This window comes from Nuphar pumila, chromosome 2, assembly GCF_984573655.1.
Source record: "Nuphar pumila chromosome 2, dmNupPumi1.hap1.1, whole genome shotgun sequence".
In the NCBI taxonomy this organism is placed as follows: Eukaryota; Viridiplantae; Streptophyta; class Magnoliopsida; order Nymphaeales; family Nymphaeaceae; genus Nuphar; species Nuphar pumila.
Window position 1 is genome coordinate 67694628 of NC_143250.1, and position 27345 is coordinate 67721972.

Genomic DNA, 27345 nt, shown 5'->3' on the forward strand with positions numbered 1-27345 from the left:
GATTCTACCGATTGAAAAGCAGCAGGCAGAGTCGGTGGATCGAGCGACGATGGCGTCGCGAGAGCGGTGGAACCAAGAGATCGTCCCTGGCGTCTTCGTCATAGTGAGCGGCAGCGGCAGGCTCACCCAACCGACCGTCTACCGTCTCTTGCTCGTCAGCCCTTGGTGCCGTCGCTCGCTCCTCTCTCACGCTCCGCTCTGGGAGGTAACCCTTCGCCCGCCCACTTCCCTTCTTGTTTTGGAAAAGAGGAATTGGACGACTCGGATTGCTTGCTTGCTCGTAACATCTTCATTGGCCCTCATCGCCATCGATTAGGAGAATGGATTCTATTGGTTTTAGTTAGAGCGATTTTGAGAAACGATGGATTTTACGAGGTTCGCGTTTTCGGCGGAAATCTTTTGGACCAATGGTTTCGATTTTTGTTTTTTTGAAATCGGCAAGAGGATGCGTTCAGTGCGTGAAATAATGGCCGAATTCGATGGAACGCATTCTTTATTCTTTCGAACGAATTGTATGTGTGCATCGGATTCGTACGTTCCCTTGTTTTTTTGGGATCCGGACTTTGTTCAATTCGTATCGGATGCCCTCGAATTCGTATCGGCCGAGATTCGAGGGTTTTTTTAAGGCGATTATCAGTTGCGAATTGTTGTTTTTGTTTTGCTGTCTTGTTGCCGCCAATGCTGATCAATTGTCAAGGGTATTGACTATTCTTGATTAGGGTATTTGGTTGGGCGTGGGGGAATTCCGCACTTAAGAATGGAACCGTTGACACAGATTGCATTTGGTGTTTACGCCCATAGGTTTGATCATGGAGATGTCTGGCATATGAACTATTGTTTGGTCCTAATTGTCCGATAAATTTCTTCGCACCCACACCTTGGAACATGGCCTTGTGTTTGAGGACTTGTTTTTATGTTGTTTCTGCGTAACTATAATTGTTTTGATATTGAAAACTTGTTTCACAATGTAAAATAAGTGAATTATAAAGTTTTCTGTAGAATTAGCACTTAAAATTCGACAGTGAATGAATAGCCTGTTCAACCCTGGAACCCCAAATAGTTGTTATGGATTTGTTGCGGATAGAGACATTTTCAGAGGCTTGCCATGAACTTTCACCGTGTTCCTGTCTTCCTTCTCTTATTTGTCAACTCTTCCTCCTATTCCTCTCTAGTTCCTTTTCCAAACCTTGAGACTCAAATTAGAGAAAGATGGAAGTTACAATGCAACAGACTCTGTGGAACAAATGAGAGGAGGGAGAGTTATGACAAGAGATAATAAAGTTAATAGGCAGGCTGATGTAAGTATCCCTTTCTCACTTATTTAAGACTAGTAATGTACGCCAGTATTTGTGTGTGCATGCATTCCTGTGTGTGTGCGCTCTCATATCTGTGAATTCGTTCGTGTGTGAGTACGGGCATTGCTTGTGCATGTGTGTGTTCTCACGTGCCTGTAGTGATGAATGCTTCTGCTATCATTGAATTTACTCGTTACATGAGCTACATGTATATGCACTACTCATGTGAACATTAATTGATTTAGTACGTAAGTTGCAACCTATATTTGATATATGGGGACATATGTTTATTAAGATTGAATGGAAAACTTTGGTGCCGATATGCTTACCTTAATTATTCAAATTTGTTAAATGACTAGTTTGTTAAGATTTCAGGCATGTTACCCTTTTATTTGATTGCTAGGTATAACTTGTTCTTCTAAAATTTTTAAGTCTCAAATTAGCAGCTGTTTTAGTTAAATTAACTGTTCTTAATCCAGGTGCTCGATTTGCATGAAACTAATCGTGCTGGTGAGCGACTTTTAGCTGCCCTCTCATTGGTTAGTAGAACTCATACTTTTCTCTTTTACACACACACACACACACACACACACACACACACATCGGCACACCCTTAAAGATTTTGGATTTCCTTGTAGAGGAAATCTTCAAGCTTCTTGTTGATCCTATTGTTCTCAAATCATAATGGTTAGTAAGAACTGACAAATGATTTCCTGACAAAATATATGAATACATTGATTGTTTATAACTTTATATAGCTTTACAACTATACAGTCGCTTAAGTTCTTCATAATTCATATCTAATGCAAACCAAAGCATATTGAGCTACCTATATGGAATAAAAAGCATTTTAGATAACAGTCAAATGAATGCAAAATTTTAGGATAAAGAACATACCTGTTGTGGAATAAATGAACTCACTATCTGAAAAACAAAAGAATCAGTCAAGAGTCAAGACTGAAGAATGTAAAGAATAAATCTTCTAATTAGCACAAAAATTGTCAACATGAAATTATGAACAGCCATGTAAAAAAGTTTCATAAGACAAAGTAGCAATTATCCATAAGCATCTAATAGTGGCAAAAAGAGAGAAACAAGACAATGGACTAATCAAAGAACAAATTATTACATGGCAATTTCCTTGAAGAAAATGGTTTTGATTAAGCAAAATGCTGTAGCCTGTAATTAGAAAACGATGGCAAGCAAGTCATTGAGGCAAACTTGTTGAAGGGTGGGGGGTAAGAGATGATGCTTATCCACTAGGCTGGATCCTGGTCTCTGTCATAATGGAAGAAGAACATCACTACGGCATTCAGCTGAGCTGCTTCTGCTTCACAGGATCTATCAAACGTACATCTATATGCAGGTTCATAGAAAGATAAACACCTTTCTATTTAAAACATCAAAACATATAAAATCAGGCTCATGTAAAATAACATGCACAAAGTCATAAACCTTGTTGCTCTTGGATGAGTGTTCAAAAGATTGGGCCTTTTAGGGTTTTACTCTTTTAGAACTAGAATTTGTCATTTTGACAAAACTAAAAGAATACAACGAAAATGACACAAGTACCATACTTAGTCTAAAATATTACATTCTTTCAAAATATAATCTAATACAAATAACGTGAAAGTATTTTGTATGTGTAGGTTGTTAACAAAAATTAATACCACATATATCCAGATGTTTCCTCTTACATGGTAAAATTCATTTTTCACTGTAATGGAAGAATGATTCCCTTGCGTGAGCACAGGTTTCGTAGTAATGGGATACACATTCCCCCAAAACTTTTTCTCCAGTTCCAAAATATTTCCTCAATGCTTCAATTCATGTTTCAAAATAGTTTCCTGGAAGATACATTTTCCGTGCTTTAGTATTGTTTTTGGGCAGCAATTATCTATGTATTTTCTCATTCTCACTTTTCTTGAAATCAAGGTTTCTAAAGGTAACAGGGAACTATTATAATTGACATTACTCATATCACTTTGGAATCTTTGTGTTTGAAAATTTGAATTGAACAAGTGGACAGGGAGTTTAGAACTTTTTACCTTGTTGCTAATTGAGTATCCTGGAACTGTTTATTAGTTTTCATTCCTTTTTGGTAAATAAGTTAAATAACATATAATAGCCTGAAAATATCTAGATTTCAGCAATAGTGGATGGTCTTTGCTTTTCTACTAGACTTTTCTATTTTTTTGGTTAAGATTAAGAAAAACAAAGGGAACTTAGTGTATCCACTGTCATTTCATGAAATGACTTGTCATCTACGCAGCCAAGGTACAAGCACATCAAGCAGATAAACCTTGAATTTGCACAAGATATTGAAGACAAACATCTCTCTCTTCTTAAAGGCAAGGTTCGCTGATTTCATTTGATAACCCTTTGGAAAAACTTTCTCTGTTTATTCTAGTGTCTATCATGGTTATATGCAAGTATGCAGATAATTATGTTTTTCTTCTAACTGTTTGATCATGCATACAGTTGTTTGAAGACTTGCAGTATCTTAACCTAAACGGTTGCCAAAAGATTTCTGATCATGGAGTTGAAGTTGTAACTGGTGTTTGCCCAAAGCTTAGAGCCTTCTATATCTATTGGAATGTGAGGTATCTTTTATTAATGTCTTAAAATGTCACATTGTTTATGCAGTTGTCTTTTATGTAATTCATGTAATTTTATCGAAGTCGTAAGACATGCCTAATAAGGGTTTCAACATGTTGGATTCATGCTCAATCCAGGTGGTTCCAGGTCTTGCTATGGTTCTGACCTTAAGATCCCTTACTAAGCTGAGGTCCACGTTCAATCAGGTCTTGATTAGATGGATTTGATAGTGTCTCTGACTGAGTATAGACCAAGCCTCCCTTAGTGGAAAAAATCCCTGATCTAATTAATGTGTGAATTCTTGGTTCTTAGTCAGTTCCTGTTGATATGCTTCTGCTGGCTTGTCCTGATTACCTTGTTAGGTGAAATTGGGCAGGTCCAAGTTGTCACAAAATGGCACGGAACCCTAGACACAATAAACTAAACATAATAACATAGATAAAATTGAAATGCATTATGAAGATGCATTTGGCTAGATACAATAAGCCATGCAAATACAAGAGAAGAAACAATATATAAAAAGTAAACTTTTTATTGATGCAAAATCAACACAAAAAATATACAAGAAAAACCTTACTAGAGCACTCATGCACACACACTCAATATACATCCATCCTCTCTCACTTAAACAATTAAAATAAACACACACATACACACCCTTTATATAAGGGAGTGAGAGAGATATAATGAGAGGACTAGCCTAACAGCTAGTTGGAGGGAGGTCCAACGGCTAGTTGGACCTTCTCCAAGTAGCCGTTAGGCATAGTCCTAACGGCTAGCTTGGTCAAAACAGTTTGACCAAAAATGAAATTTACAAAAATATTAGTCATTAAATAATGATTAAAAATATAAATACAAATACAAATTAAAAAATACCTATTCTAACCCTACAAGTATACATTTAAGTATAGTTAATCTAAATACTAAATACCTAATATGTATATCAAAGGTATACCTAGAAAACAAAAAGGATACAAAGAATAACAATTACAAAGGAAGCACCGATAAGTATACCTAAGTATACCTTGGTAACTATACCACAATATTACATTTATCTTAACACAAGTCTACCTCCTGTTCTGTTAGAGTTGCGCTGCTTGGGGATCCCAGTAACAGCCCTAATGCCTGAGCTAGGGGGTTGTTGCATACCTTAGGCTCACCTAGGCAATGGATGTTGCATGGACTTGCCTTAGTTAAATATGCAGTTAAGATTTCTTTTGTTTATCTACAGTTTAGTTACGCTACAGATCGTACAATTTTTTCCCCAGCTCAGGTTTCTTATGGCCTTTTTCTCCCCAGTGATCAGAGCTTCTTTTTAATGTAGGGTCACAGATTTGGGCATTAAGCATGTTACGAACAAGTGCAAGGAGATAGTTGACTTGAACCTTAGTGGCTGTAAGGTGCTTGTGATATCCCTGCTTAAATAGCTTATACTATCAATCACTCTTGTTGCAGTTTTAAGTTTGATAAATGATAATTCTTGGTTCCTTCCATTGTTTCAAGTAAATTTATTTGCAAGCTGATTTCAACTTTGTCTGATTGGAATAACTAAGCACATTGAAATTGGATGTGTTTGTGGGGAGATCCAGATTCCATCCACATGGATGGCATGGGATTCTAGGATCTCAAGAAGTTGTCTTAACTTTTTCTAGATGCGTATAATTGACTTTGAGAAGTGGCAGTGCATCAAAAGATCAAATTGTTTCTTTGGTGGGTACTTATGAATGCTTCGGTCAGCTAGTTGTCAATGCTTGTGTTTATCCAAATGGTCTCAGGGACTACTTATTGAGACATTTAGCCTTTCTTTATACATCGTTCCTTATTTATTTAAAATTTTAAAACCTTTTGGATGACGCTTAAAAGGAATTTAGAGTGCAAGAAGAAGAATCTGACCATGTTCCTGTTAAAGAAGTCACAAAGATGTGCATTGGGCCAAAGCAGTGGCTAACGAATTTCAGTATCTTCAAGCAAATCATACCTGATGCAGAGCAGGATGGACCCAGATCCATACAGTCGACCCAGGCGGTGGACTGGATCTGCACCATGGGATTGGTGATCGGATCCAAGTGGTGGATCCGATCCAGATTCCCGTACCGAGACGCAGAGAAGGGGTCCCTCTTCGTACACACTCCAGACGTGCACACAGAGTACAGGCCGAGACATCTCTGATCCAACAGCACACAAGCGTTGTCTTGGGTCCGAAACCGGACCTGAGACTCGGATCCAGCTGAAGCCCTTTAAATAAGCTTCCTAGGGTTGCGTGAGGGGATTATTGAAGATCGAATCTGTGCAACCTCTCTTTTCTTTTCTTTTTCTGTTCGTTCAATTGTAGCCTTTGTTTCTTTCTTTCCCATTGGTTCCTTCGTTTATTTCCTGCATTCAGTCTTACGTGAATATTGTTTATTTCAGCCTACTGTTATCTTATTTCAACTTAGTGCTATTGTTTGCCAGTTCTATGATTTCTTGTTTTTCTATTAGTGTCATCGTTTTCTTTCTGTCCATTGTAAGCGTCATCAGTTTCTCAATTAAATCTGTTGCTCAAATCTGATGAATCCAGCCCTTTGTTGCTTCATTTGTCAATGCAATATTGAGTTCACACGATTGTAATTGAGGAGCATCTGCAATGTCAATCCAGCCACTAGAGACGCCGTTCCTGTCGTCGCGTTAATGTCCCTCAGCGTCGGCATCCACACGTCAGCGTCAGATCTGTTACGCGGTTGTTCGTTTTTCGGTCGCTACATCGAAGAGCAGCAACGTTAACACCCGTTATCGCGAGAACATCATGCCCCCACTGCATCAAAGTGGTATCAGAGCGCCAACATCTCCTCCGTCGTTAGCAATATGGTTCAAGAGGCGAGGAGTGATCCGACGAATGGAAACGAGCAGGAGGATGCCGACATCGAGAGTCCAATGCTGCGTATGATGGAAATGATGACCAGAATGGAGGAAAACATGTCGAGAATGAACAAAGAAATAGTTGGCATATCAAAACGGCTGGACGAGATTGAAGGTCGATTGGTCGCCCTTGAAACACCGGGAGAGAGGCGTGCGACGTCAGCACACAGGAGGCAGATTTGGGTCGTCAGCCGATGCACTTTCAACCAGTCCAATCCAACAACCCAACTTCGGATCCCCCTCTCTATTCCGATCTGCCTCCTCCGCTCCGGCCGACTCAAGGATCCACTACAGGTACACCCCTTCCCTCGGGTGTACCTCTTTCACTACAGCAGGCCCCTGTGGTTGCACAGCAGGTCGGACTTGCTCTGCAGGGCCCCAACTTCATGCTGGGTCCTGTCGAGGGTCCAGACTCGTGGCTGTGAGCCACTGGAACTGCACCACTGAGTGGGTCGTGCCAGCAGGGTCCTAGCGTCATGTTGGGCCTGGCTGCTGACCTAGGTGTGTCGGCTCGATCTGGGAAGGCAAATTTTTTTTATGAATTTGTGCGTGGAAACAAGAGGGCAGCAAACCACTCTGGCCGGGTCCAGACCCGAGTTCGCGAATATAGGACCCGGGCCCGGATTTCGGGGACCACCCTTTGGGTCCCCGGGAGCTGGTTCGAGTGTCGATGCCCCTAACCCGACGTACCCAGTTGGGTTTGGTTCGCGGGTCGCCCCGAACTTGACCCAACCTATTAATTTTGAACCTCAAAATGGACTCCATACCGACCCAAACCCATATCGGACCCGGACGGAGCTTCAGTTTGGATTTGAGCTGGGTCAGAACCAGATCCATACTCATCTAGATCGTGGATCGAGTTCAAACCAGGCCTTTTATCCCCACAACTCGATCCCCGATCTGACCTATCCAAATCTGGGTCCGACGCGTCATTTAGGACTAGACCTGATCTAGATCCAATCGGGTGATTCATCCCAATACTAAACTACCCAAACCCGGTACCCTCACCAGACCCAATACCAAACCCAATTCGCTGCCCCTTGTTAGAAAGTGACTTTGAATACATTGGGTTCAATAATGAACTCATACACATGCACACGAAGTGCGAATATACCCACTCAATGGAACAACACAAGCACATCATGTGCTAATACATAAACCCATAAAAGGGGTAAATATGACTTAAAGTCATAAGTTGAATATTATTGAGGAAAAAGGAAGAAGAGGGTAAAAACCATATACAATGGAGCATAAGCTCCTACAAGGAGTGAGTAATACAAAGGGGGCAAGCCCCTATTTATAAGCACAAAAGGGACCACCATGGGGGCTCCCAAGGGAGACGTTGGAGAGCCCCCAACGGTCACATTTGTGACCGTTGGGGGCTCCCAACGTCTCTATTGAGAGGCCCCCAATGTGGTACGAATACGAAAAATAAAAAATAAAAAACAGAAATTTAAAGGAAAAATTACAATGCATATTCCAATTGGAATATGCATAAAATGACAAATTACAAGAATACCCTTGAGGGTATTTTAGGAAGATAAAATATATATATTTATATATATATATATATATATAAATAGAGATACGTATACATATACATATATATGTATACGTATCTTTATATATACATAAATATATATATGTACAATTAAGGATTATATTTCAACAAATATGTGTAGGAGTACACATATTTTAACACCCCCCCTCAATCTTTGCGAGGAAACGAAAAGATTGAAAAAAGGGCAAGACTCCAAGAGGCTTCGGCAAGGATGCAATTGAAACTTGAAAATGCCTTCCTCCAATAGTCTTCAAATGGTGAACACATTTCCCGAACCATCCAGGGTACTTCTCTTTGTCCTATCTCCAAGATCCTGTGGAATAACAACAAAGAACAAGTAAAAAATATCTTTGCACTTTAATCAAATGGAACATTCCTAACAAGGTGCAAAAATGTATGCATAATAGGATAATTACTTTAGCATGAAAAGAAAATTTAGAAAACCAAAGTTTCAAAAATCAAATATCATGTTAAAGAGTGAGCGGAAACGAATTGCAAAAATGCATAATGCATTCATAAGGTCCAACATTGGACAAACACAACCCCATAATGGGGAATAACACAATGGTCTCCTAAGGGACACCACAGTAAGCCTACGAAGAGACATAAGTTACATATGCTTTATTGAATGAGATCCTAAAAGGCCATAAAGAGCATATGCATATATTATCATGAAATGAATTAATACTTAAAGGAATCATTAATGAACATGCTTCAAACATGTAATGAAGTGTCAAACAAGAGAAACGAAGTCTCCAAGCATACTTTAGACAAAATAAACACAAGAGTTCACAAGGTTTTAAATCCATTTACGAGGCAAAACGAAGAGTGTTATTTGAGTAGAGAATCTTACCCATTTAGGAAAATCTCACTCAATTGACAAAAAACACATTTTGCATACAAAAGTGGCCAAATAAACCTTAAGCACTTAATATATAGATTAAATGCCAAAAAAATCAACTTGATTTTAAAATATGCATATCAAAAATATGATTCACTTGAATATCTTAAAACACAAGTCATGAATGAAATTTTGCAAATTTCAACAATAGTTCATCCATTACAAACAACTACCTCATTAGTCCTCCAAAACCCATAAATCAAGTGTATAAGCTACTAGATCAAGAATATAAATATAATGTCATTAAAGGCCAAAGACACACACAAAGGTGTGCAAAAGAACATCTTGTCTACATATAATAATACTTGAAATGAGTGCATCTACGACAAGAACAAGAAAATACACGCCAACATGGACCAAAAGCATCTCTTGTCTACGTAAAAATACACTCAAAACCAAGTATGTTCAGCTACTAGAACAAGAGCAACAAGCCAACCATGGGCTCACAATACATCTCTTGTCTACATAAGATGACACTTGAAATGAGTGAAATAAACCAACCATGGGCATACATCTCAGCGACTAGAACAAGGACACAAACGCCAACATGGACTAAAATCACACACCATGGTGTGAATCAACGTGCCTTGTCTACATAAAATAACACTCAAGACAAGTGTGTTTAGCTACTAGACCAAGAGAGCAAAAGCCAACAAAGGGCTACCAACACACGAAGATGTAATAAAATTCTTGTCTACATATGATGACACTTAGATAAGGGGCATAAAAGGAGAAGACTTTTGAGGCAATAAAACTTGTAATGACAAACATATAAATAAAACCTTGAAACAATATTCTTCAAAAAGAATACCCATAACAATATCATTTTGGAATAAATGTGTGAATATACACACACCAAGAACACTTGTGCACAAAAGCACAAAACATAAATGTGCAAATGCACTCATATGATTCATAAACAATAAAAGGTTGGGCAATAATCCCCAAAACCTTGATTTTAATATACCTTAAAACATTTAAGGTTTTAAACACCATATATCCATCACATTTACATATAAATGAGAGCATCCATTAGATCAATGGCCAAAAGAGAAAAAAATGAGTGACACACTCATAATTAGAGATCATATAACAAATCATTTTAGAGTCCCAAGGTGCCCATAACTCACCTCAACAATCATCTACAATATGGCAAGTGAACAATTTAGAATGATATAACACCAGGTGCCTATAACTCACCTCAACAAACATCTCTAATAAAACAATAATAAGGCCAAACAAATGATGCATTAAATAACATGTGATGGACAAATATAAATGCCACAAAAAGGCAATAAACACTTTAGGAATCATTTTTCAAAGAAAAGAGGACCGATTAAAAATTGAATCAAAGGTCCAATATAATCAATCACAATAATATGCTTTATAACAACAATTTTGCATAAATCCGAATTATGCTTAATCTTCAAAAGAAGTCATTTATACAAAAAAGACTTATTATGCAACTAACACAATTTATGAAATATTAAGCAACATCATGCGTAAGAACTGATTTGGAATAATCAAAAAGTCAAAAACAAGCCTCAACTATGATAGATATAAAGTGCAATTAAATGCACACCAAATGATAATAGATACACTTTTATGCAATGCAAGATTTTTAAATGACAATAATCTTGAATGAGCAAATAACAAACTTAGGCCAATATAGGCATTCATAAAGATGGTGAAGTTTGAAAATCTTATGAAATCCACTATTGTAACTTAAAAAATGATGCTCACAACCAATCTTCTCACAACAACCATGAAATCTTCATAAAAGAGTATATACTCACAAGAAGATTATAAGGACCGAAAGGCTCCTTAAAGAGAGCTCAAAAAACACACAAAATTCCCAAAGAAGGGGGAAACTCCATAGAAGTGGGAGAAATCCCAACAAAGAAGAATAATAGATTTATTAAAAAACCTTATGATAAAGTAAGATTGTACTATGGCATAAATCTATAAAATTAAACATTTATCGAGAAAAAATTCAAAACTCTTAAGTTTTATAAAAAAACATGACTTAATAGTTATTACCAACTTCTAATGCAACAAGTACGCAACAAACATTAGTGAAGACCATAAATTTTATAATGAGACAAGCTCTTTAAATCAAATTGAAAAATCTTTTAAGAGTATAAAGATGCAAAGAAAATCACCATATTCCATAAGACCATTTTAAAACTTAATTCAACCGGAAAAAAACTTTTTAATTAAATGTCGCTCATATAAAAAGGACACATTAGGAAAGTGAATCAAAACTTATTAAGGAATTTTTCATATATGTCAAACATTTTTCAAAAAAACTACACCTCACAAACATTTTAATCTTAACATACCTTTCTTTAAAGACTTACCATTCATATAAAAGGTATTCTTATAAACAAAGTTAGGTTTAAAATATAAATTCAAAGCTCCAATGGTCATAAATTTTTACCGACTCATTAAAGCAAGTTTTGAGCAATCATACATCTAATTTTTCGCCAAACAAGTTATCATTTAAAAATTTTCAAAGAAAAACATACGAAAAAGTATGTATACGAAAAAGATTCAATAGCGTATCAAGTAACTCAAATTTTTATAAAAAGACATAATGACAAAGAGTACACATAAAAAAAGAACATATTAAATTCTTCATACAATACTTAAAGAAATAGAATGCATACCAAATAACTTTAAGAAAGAAAAGAGAGAGAAATGAATACTTCACCATTTTTCTTTAAAAATTTCTTGAATACCACGCTTCCCGATGCACCAAAGAGCAACTCGATCTCAACCGAGCTCTGATACCATGTTAGAAAGTGACTTTGAATACATTGGGTTCAATAATGAACTCATACACATGCACACGAAGTGCGAATATACCCACTCAATGGAACAACACAAGCACATCATGTGCTAATACATAAACCCATAAAAGGGGTAAATATGACTTAAAGTCATAAGTTGAATATTATTGAGGAAAAAGGAAGAAGAGGGTAAAAACCATATACAATGGAGCATAAGCTCCTACAAGGAGTGAGTAATACAAAGGGGGCAAGCCCCTATTTATAAGCACAAAAGGGACCACCATGGGGGCTCCCAAGGGAGACGTTGGAGAGCCCCCAACGGTCACATTTGTGACCGTTGGGGGCTCCCAACGTCTCTATTGAGAGGCCCCCAATGTGGTACGAATACGAAAAATAAAAAATAAAAAACAGAAATTTAAAGGAAAAATTACAATGCATATTCCAATTGGAATATGCGTAAAATGACAAATTACAAGAATACCCTTGAGGGTATTTTAGGAAGATAAAATATATATATTTATATATATATATATAAATAGAGATACGTATACATATACATATATATGTATACGTATCTTTATATATATATATAAATATATATATATATATATATGTACAATTAAGGATTATATTTCAACAAATATGTGTAGGAGTACACATATTTTAACACCCCTACCCCAATCTAACCCCTAATCCAGACCCATATTACCCCATTCCTACCCACCCAGGGTCTGAGACCCGGCAAACCTACCCACCTTACCTTGGACTCATCCCTGTGCCACAACACCGACCACAGATGGCTCCCCTCCACGGACAAGCTAGACCGATACAGATTCAGCAAGGACCGACACGACCTGAGCGTTGACCACCCATCGTTGGAGTATGCCAACACCCACAGCCAGGCGAACAAGACCGCGAAGATGAAGCAGTGTGGGATGATGACACTTTCTAGAATGAGCATCCTGCAGGACTGGTGGAGGCCCGACAACAGAGAGCACCAGAACGCCCCTCCACGTACGGGGTAAAGCTGGAGCTTCCAGAGTTCGCAGGTCAGTTCAATGCGGAGCAGTTCTTCGACTGGTCTTATGTCGTGCAGTTCTTCTTTGACTACCACGATGTAGCTGAGCACCGTCGTGTCTCCCTAGCCTCCACTCGGTTGAAAGGCCTAGCACTGATGTGGTGGGTTGAGCTGCAGAGGTCGCGAGAGCGGTAGGGACTAGAGCGCGTGCAGTCGTGGGAAGAGATGCAGTGGTTGATGCAGTCTAAGTTCGTGCTGTCGGATCACGCCGAGAGAGCCTACAAGGAGTACCTGACCCTGCGTCAAGGCACCAGTACGGTGGCGGAGTACACTGCTGAGTTCTATCGTTTTTCCCTATGAGTGCAGATCGATGAGACCGCCCGCCCGCATGTCACGAGGTATATTTCTGGTCTTTGTTCTGCTATTTCTGATGACTTCAGTTGTATCACAGTCAAGTCATTAGATTAGGCAAGTAGTTATACCATGAATGTGGAGGAGAAATTGAAAATGAGACAAGAACATAGGACACCCGTAGTGATCAGTCTAGTCAACCTAAGTCGAGTTTCCCAACTAGGGGAGCGAGCTCTCCTAGGAAAGAAGACTCAAAGTCCACCCCTGGAGTCGACCCTAGCAAACCTGATCAGTCTGGACCCGCGTACCACACCCGATCCAAAGGTAAGCTCACTGAGTCCACCGTTCGTTGTTTTAGGTGTCAAGAGTTAGGTCATATTGCGTCCAAGTGTCCCACCATGAGTAAGAACACCTATCTAGCAGAGGGCATTGTTGAGTCTGCGTCCGATAGTGAGAGTGAGGGTGAGTTGTCTATTGAGGGAGATGACGAGATGAAAGTCATAGAGTTTGATGGCAGCATCAAAAATTTGTTAACCATCCGTCATGTTTTGACCACATCCTGAGAGTCGGCACCAGCAAAATGGTTGCGGAATAATATTTTTAAAACCCGGTGCAACTGTGAGGGGCGCGCGTGTGATGTTATCATTGATACCAGGGCGTGCGAAAATATGGTATCCGAGAGTGTCGTGTTCACTTTGAACCTAAAAACGAAAAAATTATCCCAACCTTATAAGATGGCATGGTTCAAGAAAGGGAACGAGGTACCTATGACCCTGCGTTGTCTAGTTCAGTTCTCCATGGGGGAGCATTACCACGATGAAGTGTGGTGTGATGTGGCTCCTATGAGTGCGTGTCACATCTTTTTGCGACGTCCCTAGCAATTTGACTGTAAAACCATCCATGATGGTCGTAGGAACACGTACACATTTGTCTTTAAGGGTCATAAGATAGTTCTTCTTCCCACCAAGGATACCGGGTTTCCCCGACTCGCGGGCCTATTTGACCGATCTTACCTCCTTGAGCTGCCAGAAAATTGACACCTTCCTCCTACATCTAATGTGTCTGATCTTAATGCTTACTGTGGAGACAACAAGTCGTCAGAGCCAACTTTTTTCCAACCAGGAGAGAATGATGCAGAGCAAGATGGACCCAGATCCATACAGCCGACCCAGGCAGTTGACTGGATTTGCACCATGGGATTGGTGATCGGATGCAAGTGGTGGATCTGATCCAGATTCCCGTACCGAGACGCAGAGAAGGGGTCCCTCTTCGTACACACTCCAGACGTGCACACAGAGTACAGGTCGGAACATCTCTGATCCAACAACACACAGGCGTTGTCTTTGGTCTGGAACCAGACCTGAGACTCGGATCCAGCTGAAGCCCTTTAAATAAGCTTCTTAGGGTTGCGTGAGGGGATTATTGAAGATCGAATCTACACGGCCTCTCTTTTCTTTTTTTTCTGTTCGTTCAATTGCAGCCTTTGTTTCTTTCTTTCCCGTTGATTCCTTCGTTTATTTCCTGCATTCAGTCTTACGTGAATATTGTTTATTTCAGCCTACTGTTGTTATCTTATTTCAACTTAGTGCTATTGTTTGCTAGTTCTACGATTTCTTGTTTTTCTATTAGTGTCGTCGTTTTCTTTCTGCCCATTGTAAGCGTCATCAGTTTCTCAATTAAATCTGCTGCTCGAATATGATGAACCGAGCCCTCTGTTGCTTCATTTGTCAATGCAATAAGGAGCGTCTGCAACGTCAATCCAGCCACTGGAGACGCCAATCCTGTCGTTGCGTTAATAGCCCTCAGCGTCGGCATCCACACGTCAGCGTCAGATCTGTTACGCGGCTGTTCGTTTTTCGGTCGCTGCGTTGAAGAGCAACAATGTTAGCACCCGTTATCGTGAAAACATCGTGCCCCCACTGCATCAATACCGAAGTTCTTTTCTAGTGTATGGCTTACTACTGCTGGGGTGCAGGGACAGTCACATGTGATGAAATACATGAAATATATATTTCTCCCTTTGAGTACTATTAGTTCATTAAGATCCACATAATCTGGCCAATCTGCCCTTTAATACCATACAACTTGTCGGTTTATTGGAAAATGATGTGACTTTCTATTCCTACATCAGTATCGTCAAGGTATGCTTCCTATTATATGAAAATTTCTATACTTTGAGGCTTACCTTGTCTTCCCCACAACAATACAACAACAACAACAACAACAACAACAACAACGCCTTCATCCCAAACAATTGGGGTCGGCGATATGAACCAAAAAGAAAATCATTTTGTTTCCTCCACATGAATCCTTATCCTCCACTCATTTTTATCCAATGTCATGTCCTCGGTGAGGTTCAAAGCATTCATATCCTTTCTTATCATCTCCATCCAAGTCTTCTTAGGCCTACCTCGACCTCTTTTAGCTAATATATTTTCCCATTTCTCCATCCTTCTAACCGGAGCATCATTAGGCCTTCGCCGAATATGCCCAAACCATCATAAACGATTCTCACTCATCTTATTTTCAATGGATGCAACGCCTACCTTCTTACATATTTCCTCATTCCGAATCTTATCTTTTAGTGTCTTTCCACACATCCATCGAAGCATACGCATATCAGTTACACTCATTTTTTGAAAATGATGTCTCTTGGCAGCCCAACATTCCGTACCATATAGTAAAGCGGGTCTAATTGTCATCCTATAAAACTTTTCCTTCAACCGCAATGGCATTCTATGATCGCACAACACTCCAGTTGCACTTTTCCATTTCATCCACCCAACCTTAATCCTATGATTTACATCTCCATCAATTTCTCCATTCTTTTGAATGATAGATCCCAAATATTTGAAACAGTCATCCACCGCTATTTCTTGCTCACCAAGCTTCACTACACTCTCATCACTACTTCGTTGCTTACTAAACCGACATTCCATATATTCTGTCTTACTCTTACTCAACATAAAACCTCTTGCTTCCAAAGTTTGTCTCCATAATTCTAACTTAGCATTAACCCCAGTTCTAGACTCATCAATTAAAACAATCAACCTCTTTTTGTTGCTGTTTTCTCTTAGAATCCTTGTTATATGGACATGAATTTTCATCCATTTTTGCAACTGTCACATGTAGAAGCAAAATAATTGGCAACAGGTGTAGCTTGAGATGGCATTGTCACATGTGACTAATTCATTTGGTGCTGAATCATTTCTTCCTGTTTCTCTTTGCTTGAGAATGTCGGGTCATCTCTGCTTGTTCTTGTTTAACAAATTTCCTGAGTGAGTGTCTTCATCAATTGGGTTTAAGTATCTTGAAGTTATAAAAATGAATGGACTTGGGAGTATTGGTTTGACTGTCACAGATATCAGTAGCATTTTTGCTATGATAAATTCTCCAAATTTGAAATTCATGATGAATTTGCACTAAACTTGATGTGTCACTTTATTGATACAGCTTCTTAAATTTAGATTAGACTTTATATTTTCTTTATTTTGATCGAAAGTTTCTTTTCTTAGTTTTTAGTTCACCAAAATTTTCCTAGAAAGATCTTTGTTAATAGTGAGATTTTCCTTGCTGAAAATCTTGAGAACGATATTTGTAACACTGGTTTGGGTATTAGCATGCAACTAAGAACTTTTTTTTTTAACCAAGAAAAAGTAACTAAGAAAATGGTGTTATACCTCGATCTCTTATACACTTGGTTTGCAGTCCACAAATCCTGAATGCAGAATCAGTTAACCTGTACAGTTGTATCGTATGTGTTTCCCTTAGGCTTTCTTTTTAACCATCATCTTTCTTGATGCTCAATTTTAAATTCTATGTTCTATATGTTATATTTTATTGGCCTTGTATGGCTAAGTTGTTTGTGTTGCTGCAGAATGTGTCAGACAAAAGTTTGCAACTAATTGCGGACAACTATAAAGAGCTGAAGGTTTTAAATTTGACAAGGTATGTAAGAACTAAGAAGTATTTTCAATAATGTGCTAATAGTGAAAGAAGTATTTTCAGTAATGTGCTAATAGTGATATTTCTTCCTTTTTGAATTTTCCATGTTATAATAAAGCCTGAAGCAAGCACTGTTTTTTTTATAGACTTGCTATTTCATATATGTTTTTCTAATGGAAATCTTTGAAGTTTGATTTCACCAAGTTTTCTCTATAGACTAGTTTTTTCCTTTCTTTTTCTCTAAAGGAGTTTTCAGCAAATTAAAGATTTGAGACCTTAGAAGTGAACTGTCAGATAGAGTCATGCTCTGACCAATCACCATCTATCTGTTTATGGGGCTGGGTAGGGAATCTTGTTATCCATAATATTTATAACATCTACTAGGTAAGATTCCTTGGAAAAAAATTCTCATGAATTCTCATGAAATTCTCATGAAATATTTATAGTAGTCAAAATAGGCAGTGGAAGCGGGAAACAGTGAAGCAAAGCTAGAACTGATGGTTTTGCAAAAAATTGGAGAAAGTGGGAAGGTTGATAGAGTTACCAGAAGCTTCTTAGGTAGGTGGGAAGCGTGCTTCCCAGAATCTCGCTTCGGAAGCACGATACTCCTTGCTTCTGAAACTTCATGGGAATTGTCCATGCTTCTTCTATGTTTCTCACACGTATTGTCCATGCTTCCTTACTTTTCTTTTCGTGTTCTCCATGTGCTTCCTATATGCTTTTCTCACATTTCTTTTCGTGTTCTTCATGTGCTTCCTCTCGCGCTTCCACTCACTTCCCATGTGCTTTTTTTTTTAAATTGGTAACCATCATTGTTAGATTTTAACAAAATTTTAAAATTTTTACTGAAAAATCATGAAATATAAGAATAATTAATTTTATTTTAGTTTTTATTTACTTCTTGTTCTATTCCTATTCACTTTTCATATTGCTTCATTTTTATCCCTATTTCGCTTTCAAATTAATACCTCTCTTGTCGCTTCCTATAAATTTTAAAATGCCTCACTTCTCGCTTTCGCCTCCCATATTGTTTCCTGCTTCCACTTCCTAGTCTAGCAACCCTGGGAATTGATCTGCCAAATTATTTAGGAAATGAAACATAATTCATTTGTAGTGGGAACCAAGTGAGGTGACTAAAATCATTTTAGGAAATGGAGAACATAATCTATAGAGCTCTAAATCACTTTATCTGAAAAGAATAACATGAAAAGATTGAGGTGAAACTCCCTCAGAAAAGGTAAAAAATGAAGCAAAGGTGGTCACTATTTTTTTTTTAACTACCATCTTATCCACATAAACTCGTGCATCCAATATTAAAAACAATACATGTTTGCAAAATTTGAGATAAGAATGATATTTACAATAGTAAACTAACTTTATACATTGTGGTAGTACGCATAATTTAAAACAATTAATATACATGAATAAGTATTGTGAAATACGTATAAGCATTTCAAATAATTTTTTTTGTAATAACATGAATCAACTACTATTTGGTATTACTAAGTGATCAAACCAAAAAAATCTCACAAAATGATTAATAATCTTATACTCAATGTGTAATGTATTCTGGTTATATAAAAAATTATATAAAAGGAAGTTGGTCCCAAAACTAGATGGATCCACTAACATTAGTCCTCTATTTAACTTTCCCATATGTCCCTTTTTTTTTAAATATATCTAGATTAGAAAGAAGATATAATAATGGCAACGCCAAATTTTAGATGCCCATGTTGTAATGAAATAATCCAGAAGAGCAACAAGAGCGCAAAGCCACCAAGGGCAATCACAAGCCACTAAGAGCAATAGCACAAATGCGCTAAGGCACACACAAGATAAAATATAATTTTATTAATAAGAAAATGAGTAGTGACACAATGGACTTAAGTCCCATATATATACAAGAGGAGGCCAAACTAGCTGTTAGAGGATCCCAACGACTAGAATAGCTAACCGTTAGGAGCTAGTTTGGTCAAAAGTCCAACTGCCTTTAATAGGCAGAATAAATACAAAAAAAAAAATACAAAAAACAAAAATATATCATATCCTAAATGCAATCTAGAAGAAAAATATAAATACATCATGTAATATATACCATATATATAATATACATATATGTGTGCAATACACACACATGCATATATCTTGTTTTTGAAAATACACGGGTTTAAGAGAGGCGTGGTTAGGTGATCGGCCTGGGTACTTTACAAAGTACTTGGGCCACACAAAACACAGAAATCGCTAACGCATGTAGCCATTTTCTGTGTAAAACACAAACATGGAAAATCGTTACACGTGCATCGATTTTCCCTGTAAAACACCCTGTAAAACACAACACACAGAATTGTTACACGCACATCAATTTTCTGTGTTTTGTGTGGTCTTAGTACTGTGTAAAGTACTTGGGCCTGATCACTGGATCTACTCCAGGTTTCAGAGGGATCACAATTTCCCTTATCTATGGACCGGGCATCCCAAATGTATAATCACTTAGTTAACATCCATTAATAAATCTCTCTATATATTCAAAGGAATGGATAATAGACAAGGAGATGTCGAGTTACTTTTAGACTTATAAATATTACTGTATGCATTACCAAACCAGTATATGACATACTGGAATGCCTCACAGATATCGTATAGGAACACATGGTGTCACGTCCACATTCTAATTAACATCTTTTTCATTCTTCTTTTAACACATTTACACATCACTGATGAGGTTGGTTGCATTGGCTGCCATGAGATCCTGGTCTTGTGTCATACATTTATAAGATGTTGTCAAGGATGGAATTTGGTTTCTCATGACTGGGTTGAATATATTGAAATTGGTGTGCCACTTGTTAATAGGCAGTCAAGGGTGTCTCCTTCCATCTAGAAAATTTTTAGTTGCAAACTTTGATTATCAAGATCAGTTTCTCTTTGCTGTGTCCTGGTTGGTTCTCGAGTCTTCAAATGGATAATGAGTTTAAGTTAGAATTCATCGTTGTACTTAATGTTCTTACTAGTCATTTATGTCGTTTCATGGATAGTTTGGTCCTTGCATCATAGTTTTACTTGTCAGCTAAGGACTATCTTCTTGTTAAAATATTATATATATATATATATATATATATATACATATACTTATATATATATACATCCGTATATATATATACATATATGTATATATATACTGTTTCCTTTTTTAGTGAAATACCCAATAGGGGTATTCTTGTAAAACCACCAATGTATTTTTTGCTTTTTACTTTTTCTCTTTTTTCTTTTTCATTTTTACTTTTTTCCTTTTTAATTTTTGTCTTTTTGTAAGACCACAAGGGGCCCCACTCTTGTAGTCGTTGGGGCCCCAACGGTCATATTTCTGACCGTTGGGGCTCCCAACGACTACAAGGGAGCCCCCTTGTGGTCCCTTCTTAGTGCTTCCCTCCTCTATAAATAGAGGAGGTTCCCTCCTCTTGTAAGCATGGGTTTTTAACCCTTCTCTTCCTTTCTTCAATAATATCCAACTTATGACTTTAAGTCATTTTCTATATTTGTGAGTTTTTGGGTGTTCACATTTGGTGTTTGTGTTCGTGGATCTAGTGGTCACTCTTAAAGAGTAACTTTTGCTCTATTGGTGCTTCCGCCTCTTTTCATTACATGGTATCAGAGCTCGGTTGGTGATTGGGCTTTTCTTTGGAACGTGTGCCTCTCAAATTTTGAAGAAAGGAAGAACTTGTTGGTGCCGATGGAACGTGACTCTAAAGTGGAGCTTTCTTTTAAGCTAAATGGGTCCAACTATCTCATGTGGGCCTCCGCCATGGAAAATCATCTTAGAGGTTAGAAACTTTGGGGTTTTGTTATGGGAACTACTCCCGAACCCTCTCTTGTTCTCACCAAAATCGAAAATGAAGTTGAAAAAGCTTTAGATGGCGATGAGCGCATCAAAGCTATTAATGATCATCAATCCAAAATTGAGGATTGGGAAAGTAACCATGCCAAAATTTTGGCATGGTTTATGAATAATGTGGACCTTAAAAATTGTGCTAATATTGCCAAATTTAGAAGGGCCAATGAGGCTTGGTTTTTCCTTAAGGGTATGTATACCCAAAAGGATCTTGCTCGACAATTTTTTTGTCAAGAAAAAATCCGTTCCACTAAACAAATGGATATGAGTGTCCGGGACTATTTTAGCTCTTTAACTCCTCTTTGGGATGAACTTGCTCTTCTTGAGCCTAAGTGGGTGGCCCCGGAAGATATTGAATTAAGAAGAGAGCAAATTGAAAAGGAACATTTTTTTCAATTTCTTCATGGTCTTCGCCCGGAATTTGAACAAGGGCATCTCTTCTCCATAGAAGCAAAGACCTACCTATTGAAGATGCCCTTGCCGAAATATGTCAAGAAGAAACTCGACTTGGCTTGAGCATTAAGAGTGATGAAGTTTTGGCCGTTACTAGGCCCGGATCGAATGTTAAAGCATATAAACCTCCCCATTTTAACAAGAATAACAATGGGCCTAGAAAGGGAATAATATGCCATTTTTGTAATGAACCGGGACACATTAGACCGGTTTGTCCAAAACTCAAAGGAAAGGTAGCCGCAGTTGGAGAAAATTCTCCAAAGAAGGAAGAAAGTACCAAAGAAGGAGATATCAAAGAAACTCTAAATCACATCTCTGAAGTTCTTCAACATCTTCTCAAGACTTCTCCTTCAACATCCGGAGCCGCCATCGCCTACTCTTCATCACCTCCAGGTATGTGGATACTAGACTCCGGTGCTTCTTTTCATATGACATCTCATAAAAACTCTCTTTCAAATGTTTTTTCCGAACCCATATCCTCTTGTGTTTCAACGGCCGATGGTACATCTTTAAAAATTGAAAGTATTGGAACACTTGATTTTAAAAACTTTTTCGTTCCTAAAGTAAGAATTGTTCCTAAAATTAATTTAAACCTTTTTTCCGTTTCTCAAATCACCGATCATGGATGCCAAGTCTCTTTCTCACCTAAGGAATGCACCGTGCAGGATCTCCAGTCAGGGAAGCTGATTGGGCAAGGCCATAGAAGGGGTGACATCTACTTTATGGATTTTTTGTCTCTTCCATCTAAGTCATCTTGCAATCTTGTAAAAGACAAAAGTATTGGAATATGGCATGAGAGACTTGGCCATCCAAATTTTGTAAAAATGTCTCTTTTTCCGTTTTTGAACAATACTTGTAAAGACAATTACATGACTTGTAAAGATTGCATTTTTGGGAAATCTAAAGCTACTCCATTTCCTCAAAGAAGTTACTTTACCACTCGGCCATTTGAACTTATTCATTCCGATGTATGGGGACCTTCCCCTATTTTGTCTAAAGGAGGTTTTTCGTATTACGTGGTCTTTATTGATGACTTCACTCGATTTACGTGGATTTACTTCCTAAGTCAAATCCGAAGTTTTCTCCTTCTTTAAAGAATTTTATGCAATGGTCAAAAATCAATTTTTGGGAAATCTATCTATTCTTAGGTCCGATTCGGGAGGCGAATATATGTCCAATGATTTTCAAAGCTATTTAAAGGAAAATGGAATTTGTCACCAACGTTCTTGCCCCAACACTCCGCAACAAAATGGTCTTGCGAAAAGAAAGCATAGACACATAATAGAAACTACAAGAACGTTATTAATTTCAAGAAATATTCCAAAAGCCTTTTGGGCCGAAGCAGTTCTAACCTCTACATATCTTATCAATAGAACTCCTTCATCCTCTTTGAAAAATCTTTCTCCATTTGAAAAACTTTACAATATGTCTCCCGATTATAAAAGGCTAAGAATTTTTTGATGTAAATGTTTCGTTCTAACTCACAAAAATGATAAACTTTCTCCTAGGGCTATTGAATGTATCTTTTTGGGATATGGCGAAAAACAAAAAGGTTATCGATGTTTTGACATTCTTAAGAACAAACTTTATATTTCTAAAGATGTAACATTCCTTGAAGAGGAAAATGGTTTTTCGCACCAACCAAATGAAAATATTGATTATTCTTTTCTATTTGACTTGTTGCCTCAAGAAAACATCATAGATGATCATATTGATCCTAGTGAATCCCTTAGTGAAGATCTTCTTGAACATCCAAGTGATGATCAAAACTTAGAAGAAAATGTTTCAAGACAAATTCAAGTCTAAAGAAATCCTCCTTGTGCCCTTGAAAAATTTTCCCAAGGAGAGTCAACCGAAGAAGCATCTCAAAGAAGATCAAATCGGATTTCCAAAATACCAAATAGATTTGTTTCGTATGATTCCTTTTCTCCTAACTTTCGAGCATGCCTTCTTGCTCTTCACTCCTTTCACGAACCATCTCATTACAATGATGCTAAGCAATATGATCATTAGAATGAAGCTATGGAACTAGAACTTAATGCTCTTAAAAAAGCACAAACTTGGGAAATCATTGATCCTCCTAATGGCAAGAAACCCATTAGATGTAGATGGGTTTTTAAAGTCAAAACTAAGAGTGATGGTTCATTGGAAAGATATAAAGCTAGGTTGGTTGCCAAGGGATATGCCCAAGAGTATGAGGTAGATTATGATGAAACCTTTGCCCCGGTTGCTCGAATGACTAGTGTTCGAGCCTTTATTGCTATAGCCTCAGTTAAAAAATGACCTATCTTTCAACTTGATGTCAAAAATGTTTTTTTGAATGGTAATTTAAATGAAGAAGTTTATATGGAACCACCTCCAGGTATGAACTTAAATGGAAAATTTTTGAAACTAAAAAGGCTTTATATGGACTTAAGCAAGCTCCTAAAGCTTGGTATGATAGGTTTAGTAACGTATTAATCAATTTAGGATTTTCTTCTTGTTATACTGACACTGTTCTTTTTGTTAAAAGGACAGGTGAATCCATTATTATGCTTCTTCTGTATGTTGATGATATGATCATTACTGGGAATGACAGAAAGGGAGTAAATGATGTAAAGTCTATGTTAAAAGAAACTTTTGATATGTCTGACCTTGGTTATTTGAGATATTTTTTAGAGATTGAAGTGGCTTATTCCCCGCGTGGATACATCCTATCTCAAATGAAATTAGTTGCAGAAATTTGTACCAAATCAGGAATATCTGATGAAAAGAAAGTTGACTCCCGAAGTTATTAATGCAAAACTGAGACTGGAAGATGGTGTTCTTCTTGAGTATCCAACCCCCTACCGTCAATTAATCGGATCTCTCACCTATCTATCCATCACACGTCCAGGCATAGCTCATGCGGTTCATGCAGCAAGCCAGTTTCAGCACGCACCTACTTCGGTTCATATGGCAGCCGTAATAAGGATTGTGCGATATATCAAAAATACTATATCCAAGGGACTCTTCTTATCCTCTTCCTCATCTCTTGACTTAACTGCTTTTACTGATGCTGACTGGGGAGGAATCCCAATGATCGTATTTCAATAACGGGTCTTTGTATTTTTTTAGGTGAATCCCTCATTTCGTGGAGATGCAAGAAGCAACAGAAGGTTTCATTGTCATCCACTGAAGCTGAGTATCGGGCCATGGCAATGGCAACTATGGAAATCGTATGGCTCAGAAGTCTCCTTGCTGACATGGGTGTTCCCATTTCCACTCCCACTAAGCTCTGCTGTGATAACAAAAGTGCGATATACATTGCCAGCAATCACACTTTTCATGAGCGGACCAAGCATATCGAAATGGATTGCCATTATGTTCGAGACGAATACCTCAGAGGGACTATCTCATTACCATATGTTACTTCAGAGTATCAACTAGCTGACTTCTTCACCAAGGCGCTCCCAACTCCACGATTCATGTTTCTCCTTAGCAAACTTTCGGTCTTCTCCCCGTAAAGTTTGAGGGGGCGTGTTAAAATATGTATATATATATATACATATACTTATATATATATATACATCCGTATATATATATATATAAGTATATATATACATATATGTATATATATACTGTTTCCTTTTTTAGTGAAATACCCGATAGGGGTATTCTTGTAAAACCACCAATGTATTTTTTGCTTTTTACTTTTTCTCTTTTTTCTTTTTCATTTTTACTTTTTTCCTTTTTAATTTTTGTCTTTTTGTAAGACCACAAGGGGCCCCACTCTTGTAGTCGTTGGGGCCCCAACGGTCAGATTTCTGACCGTTGGGGCTCCCAACGACTACAAGGGAGCCCCCTTGTGGTCCCTTCTTAGTGCTTCCCTCCTCTATAAATAGAGGAGGTTCCCTCCTCTTGTAAGCATGGGTTTTTAACCCTTCTCTTCCTTTCTTCAATAATATCCAACTTATGACTTTAAGTCATTTTCTATATTTGTGAGTTTTTGGGTGTTCACATTTGGTGTTTGTGTTCGTGGATCTAGTGGTCACTCTTAAAGAGTAACTTTTGCTCTATTGGTGCTTCCGCCTCTTTTCATTACACTGCTAACCATCAGCTAAATGACTATTATGGTACTGAGCTCTTTAGCTATGCTTGTTGCCATTTGATGCTCCTGGTTCTCAGCTGTGCTTGCATTCAGCATTTGTTTTCTTAAAAAATTTTGAGCATCTGAACTTTTTCTGTGTTTTTGCTTGTAAAGCATCTGATAATTGCAGTACACTTATCTGCTTAGGTAATCTTTTATGAACTATAATGATATTTATGTGAGATTTTGAATATTTGGAGTTGACACATTGAACCATTTTTAGTGTGATACTTACTGGCTTGCTTAATTCCTAGATTTATTGTCAACTACTTGTCTCATTTAGGTATTCTTATGTGCAAATTTCATCTCATTATGTTCGTTTGATATTCTTCGAACTTGAATGAGATTCATTATGCATGGCATGAATTCTGCAATGAATACCTATCTTCTTTGCAGGTGCACCAAGCTCACTGATCATGGGTTGCAACAAATATCATTTGGCTGTGCAAGCTTACAGAGCTTGAATCTCTATGCCCTCTCTAGGTAATATAACCAACGGTTTGCAGGACATCAGAATAATTGCTCTCCATTTTTTCCTTGTAATTAGTTGGTTGCATGATATTACTGCAAAGCTGCAGTTGGGCCACTTTTTTATGCATTGAACGCTATTTTTTATCATTGCAGTTTGACAGACAAGACATACAAAAGGATTGCATTGCTTTCTCAACTAAGATTTTTGGATCTTTGTGGGGCACAGGTACATTGAGTGCATATACCTGTTAAGTAGTATATGAAATTTTAATGTAGCTTAAATGTGCTAAACTTTATTGTCAGAACTTGTCTGATGAAGGTCTCTCCTCAATAGCTGAATGTAAAGATCTGGTTTCGCTGAATTTAACATGGTATCCATACATCTCTAAGGCAATGCTGAGTTATTGTTTGCTTGCTTGGGGCAAAAAGTTCAGAACTGATTGTATTGCATGCATCTGTAACAGGTGTGTTCGTCTTACTGACATTGGAGTCCTAGCGCTTGCACGGAGTTGCACCTCCCTTGAGTTTCTTAGGTAATGAGGTGTTCTGCTCCCTTCAAGTTAAAAGCACAGAGATGCTGCCTATGTTACCGCAAATTGATGTAGTATTTGTGCATGCAGCTTATTCGGGGTGGTTGGCGTGTCGGATCAAAGCCTAGAAGCACTCTCGAAGTGTTGCTCGCACACTCTTACAACCCTTGATGTCAACGGTTGCATTGGCATAAAGGTTGTTTATGCTCACTGATTTTTAGCCTATAATCTTGTCTTTGTGTCGCCAGATGTTTTCATCCCTGTAACCGAGTCTGCAATCTTCCATTTTCAGAGACGTAGCAGGGAAGAGCTTTTACAATTATTCCCAAACCTTCGCTGTTTTAAGGTGCACAGTTAGTGTAGAGTATCCATGGCATTCATTTGTTGGAATGAGATCCAGTGTAGTATGCCACCAATTGCAACAGTTTTATATGCATGTAACATTTCCTTCAGGACATACTTTTTTGCTTATGAAGTGTTTGATCTGCATATTGGTACTGGCATTTCTGATCATAGCAATGCAATCAGTTTGGTGCGTCAA

The 27345-nt window shown here is 37.8% G+C and overlaps 1 protein-coding gene across 2 annotated transcripts; it reads left to right on the forward strand.

The window, feature by feature from the left end:
- Positions 1-15: 15 nt before the first annotated feature.
- Positions 16-27345, forward strand: LOC149845662 (F-box protein At3g58530-like). Of its 2 annotated transcripts, XM_089995899.1 has the most exons (12): positions 16-205; positions 1775-1834; positions 3568-3651; positions 3777-3898; positions 5218-5293; positions 17289-17359; positions 26200-26286; positions 26428-26500; positions 26578-26645; positions 26739-26807; positions 26895-27000; positions 27097-27345. In XM_089995899.1, the coding sequence occupies exons 1-12, from the start codon at positions 50-52 to the stop codon at positions 27160-27162; spliced, it is 1038 nt and encodes a 345-aa protein (XP_089852025.1). In that variant the 5' UTR covers positions 16-49; the 3' UTR covers positions 27163-27345. The 2 variants fall into 2 exon arrangements, with proteins under 2 accessions (XP_089852025.1, XP_089852027.1); XM_089995901.1 differs by lacking the exon at positions 3568-3651.

What these genes read in the sequence shown, in the direction of transcription:
- LOC149845662 (XM_089995899.1), top strand. Translation starts at nt 50, where the DNA reads ATGGCGTCGCGAGAGCGGTGGAACCAAGAGATCGTCCCTGGCGTCTTC. An exon ending in TGAACCTTAGTGGCTGTAAG is followed by an intron (nt 5,294 to 17,288) that starts GTGCTTGTGATA and finishes GTGTTGCTGCAG; the next exon opens with AATGTGTCAGACAAAAGTTT. An exon ending in ACGGTTGCATTGGCATAAAG is followed by an intron (nt 27,001 to 27,096) that starts GTTGTTTATGCT and finishes TTCCATTTTCAG; the next exon opens with AGACGTAGCAGGGAAGAGCT.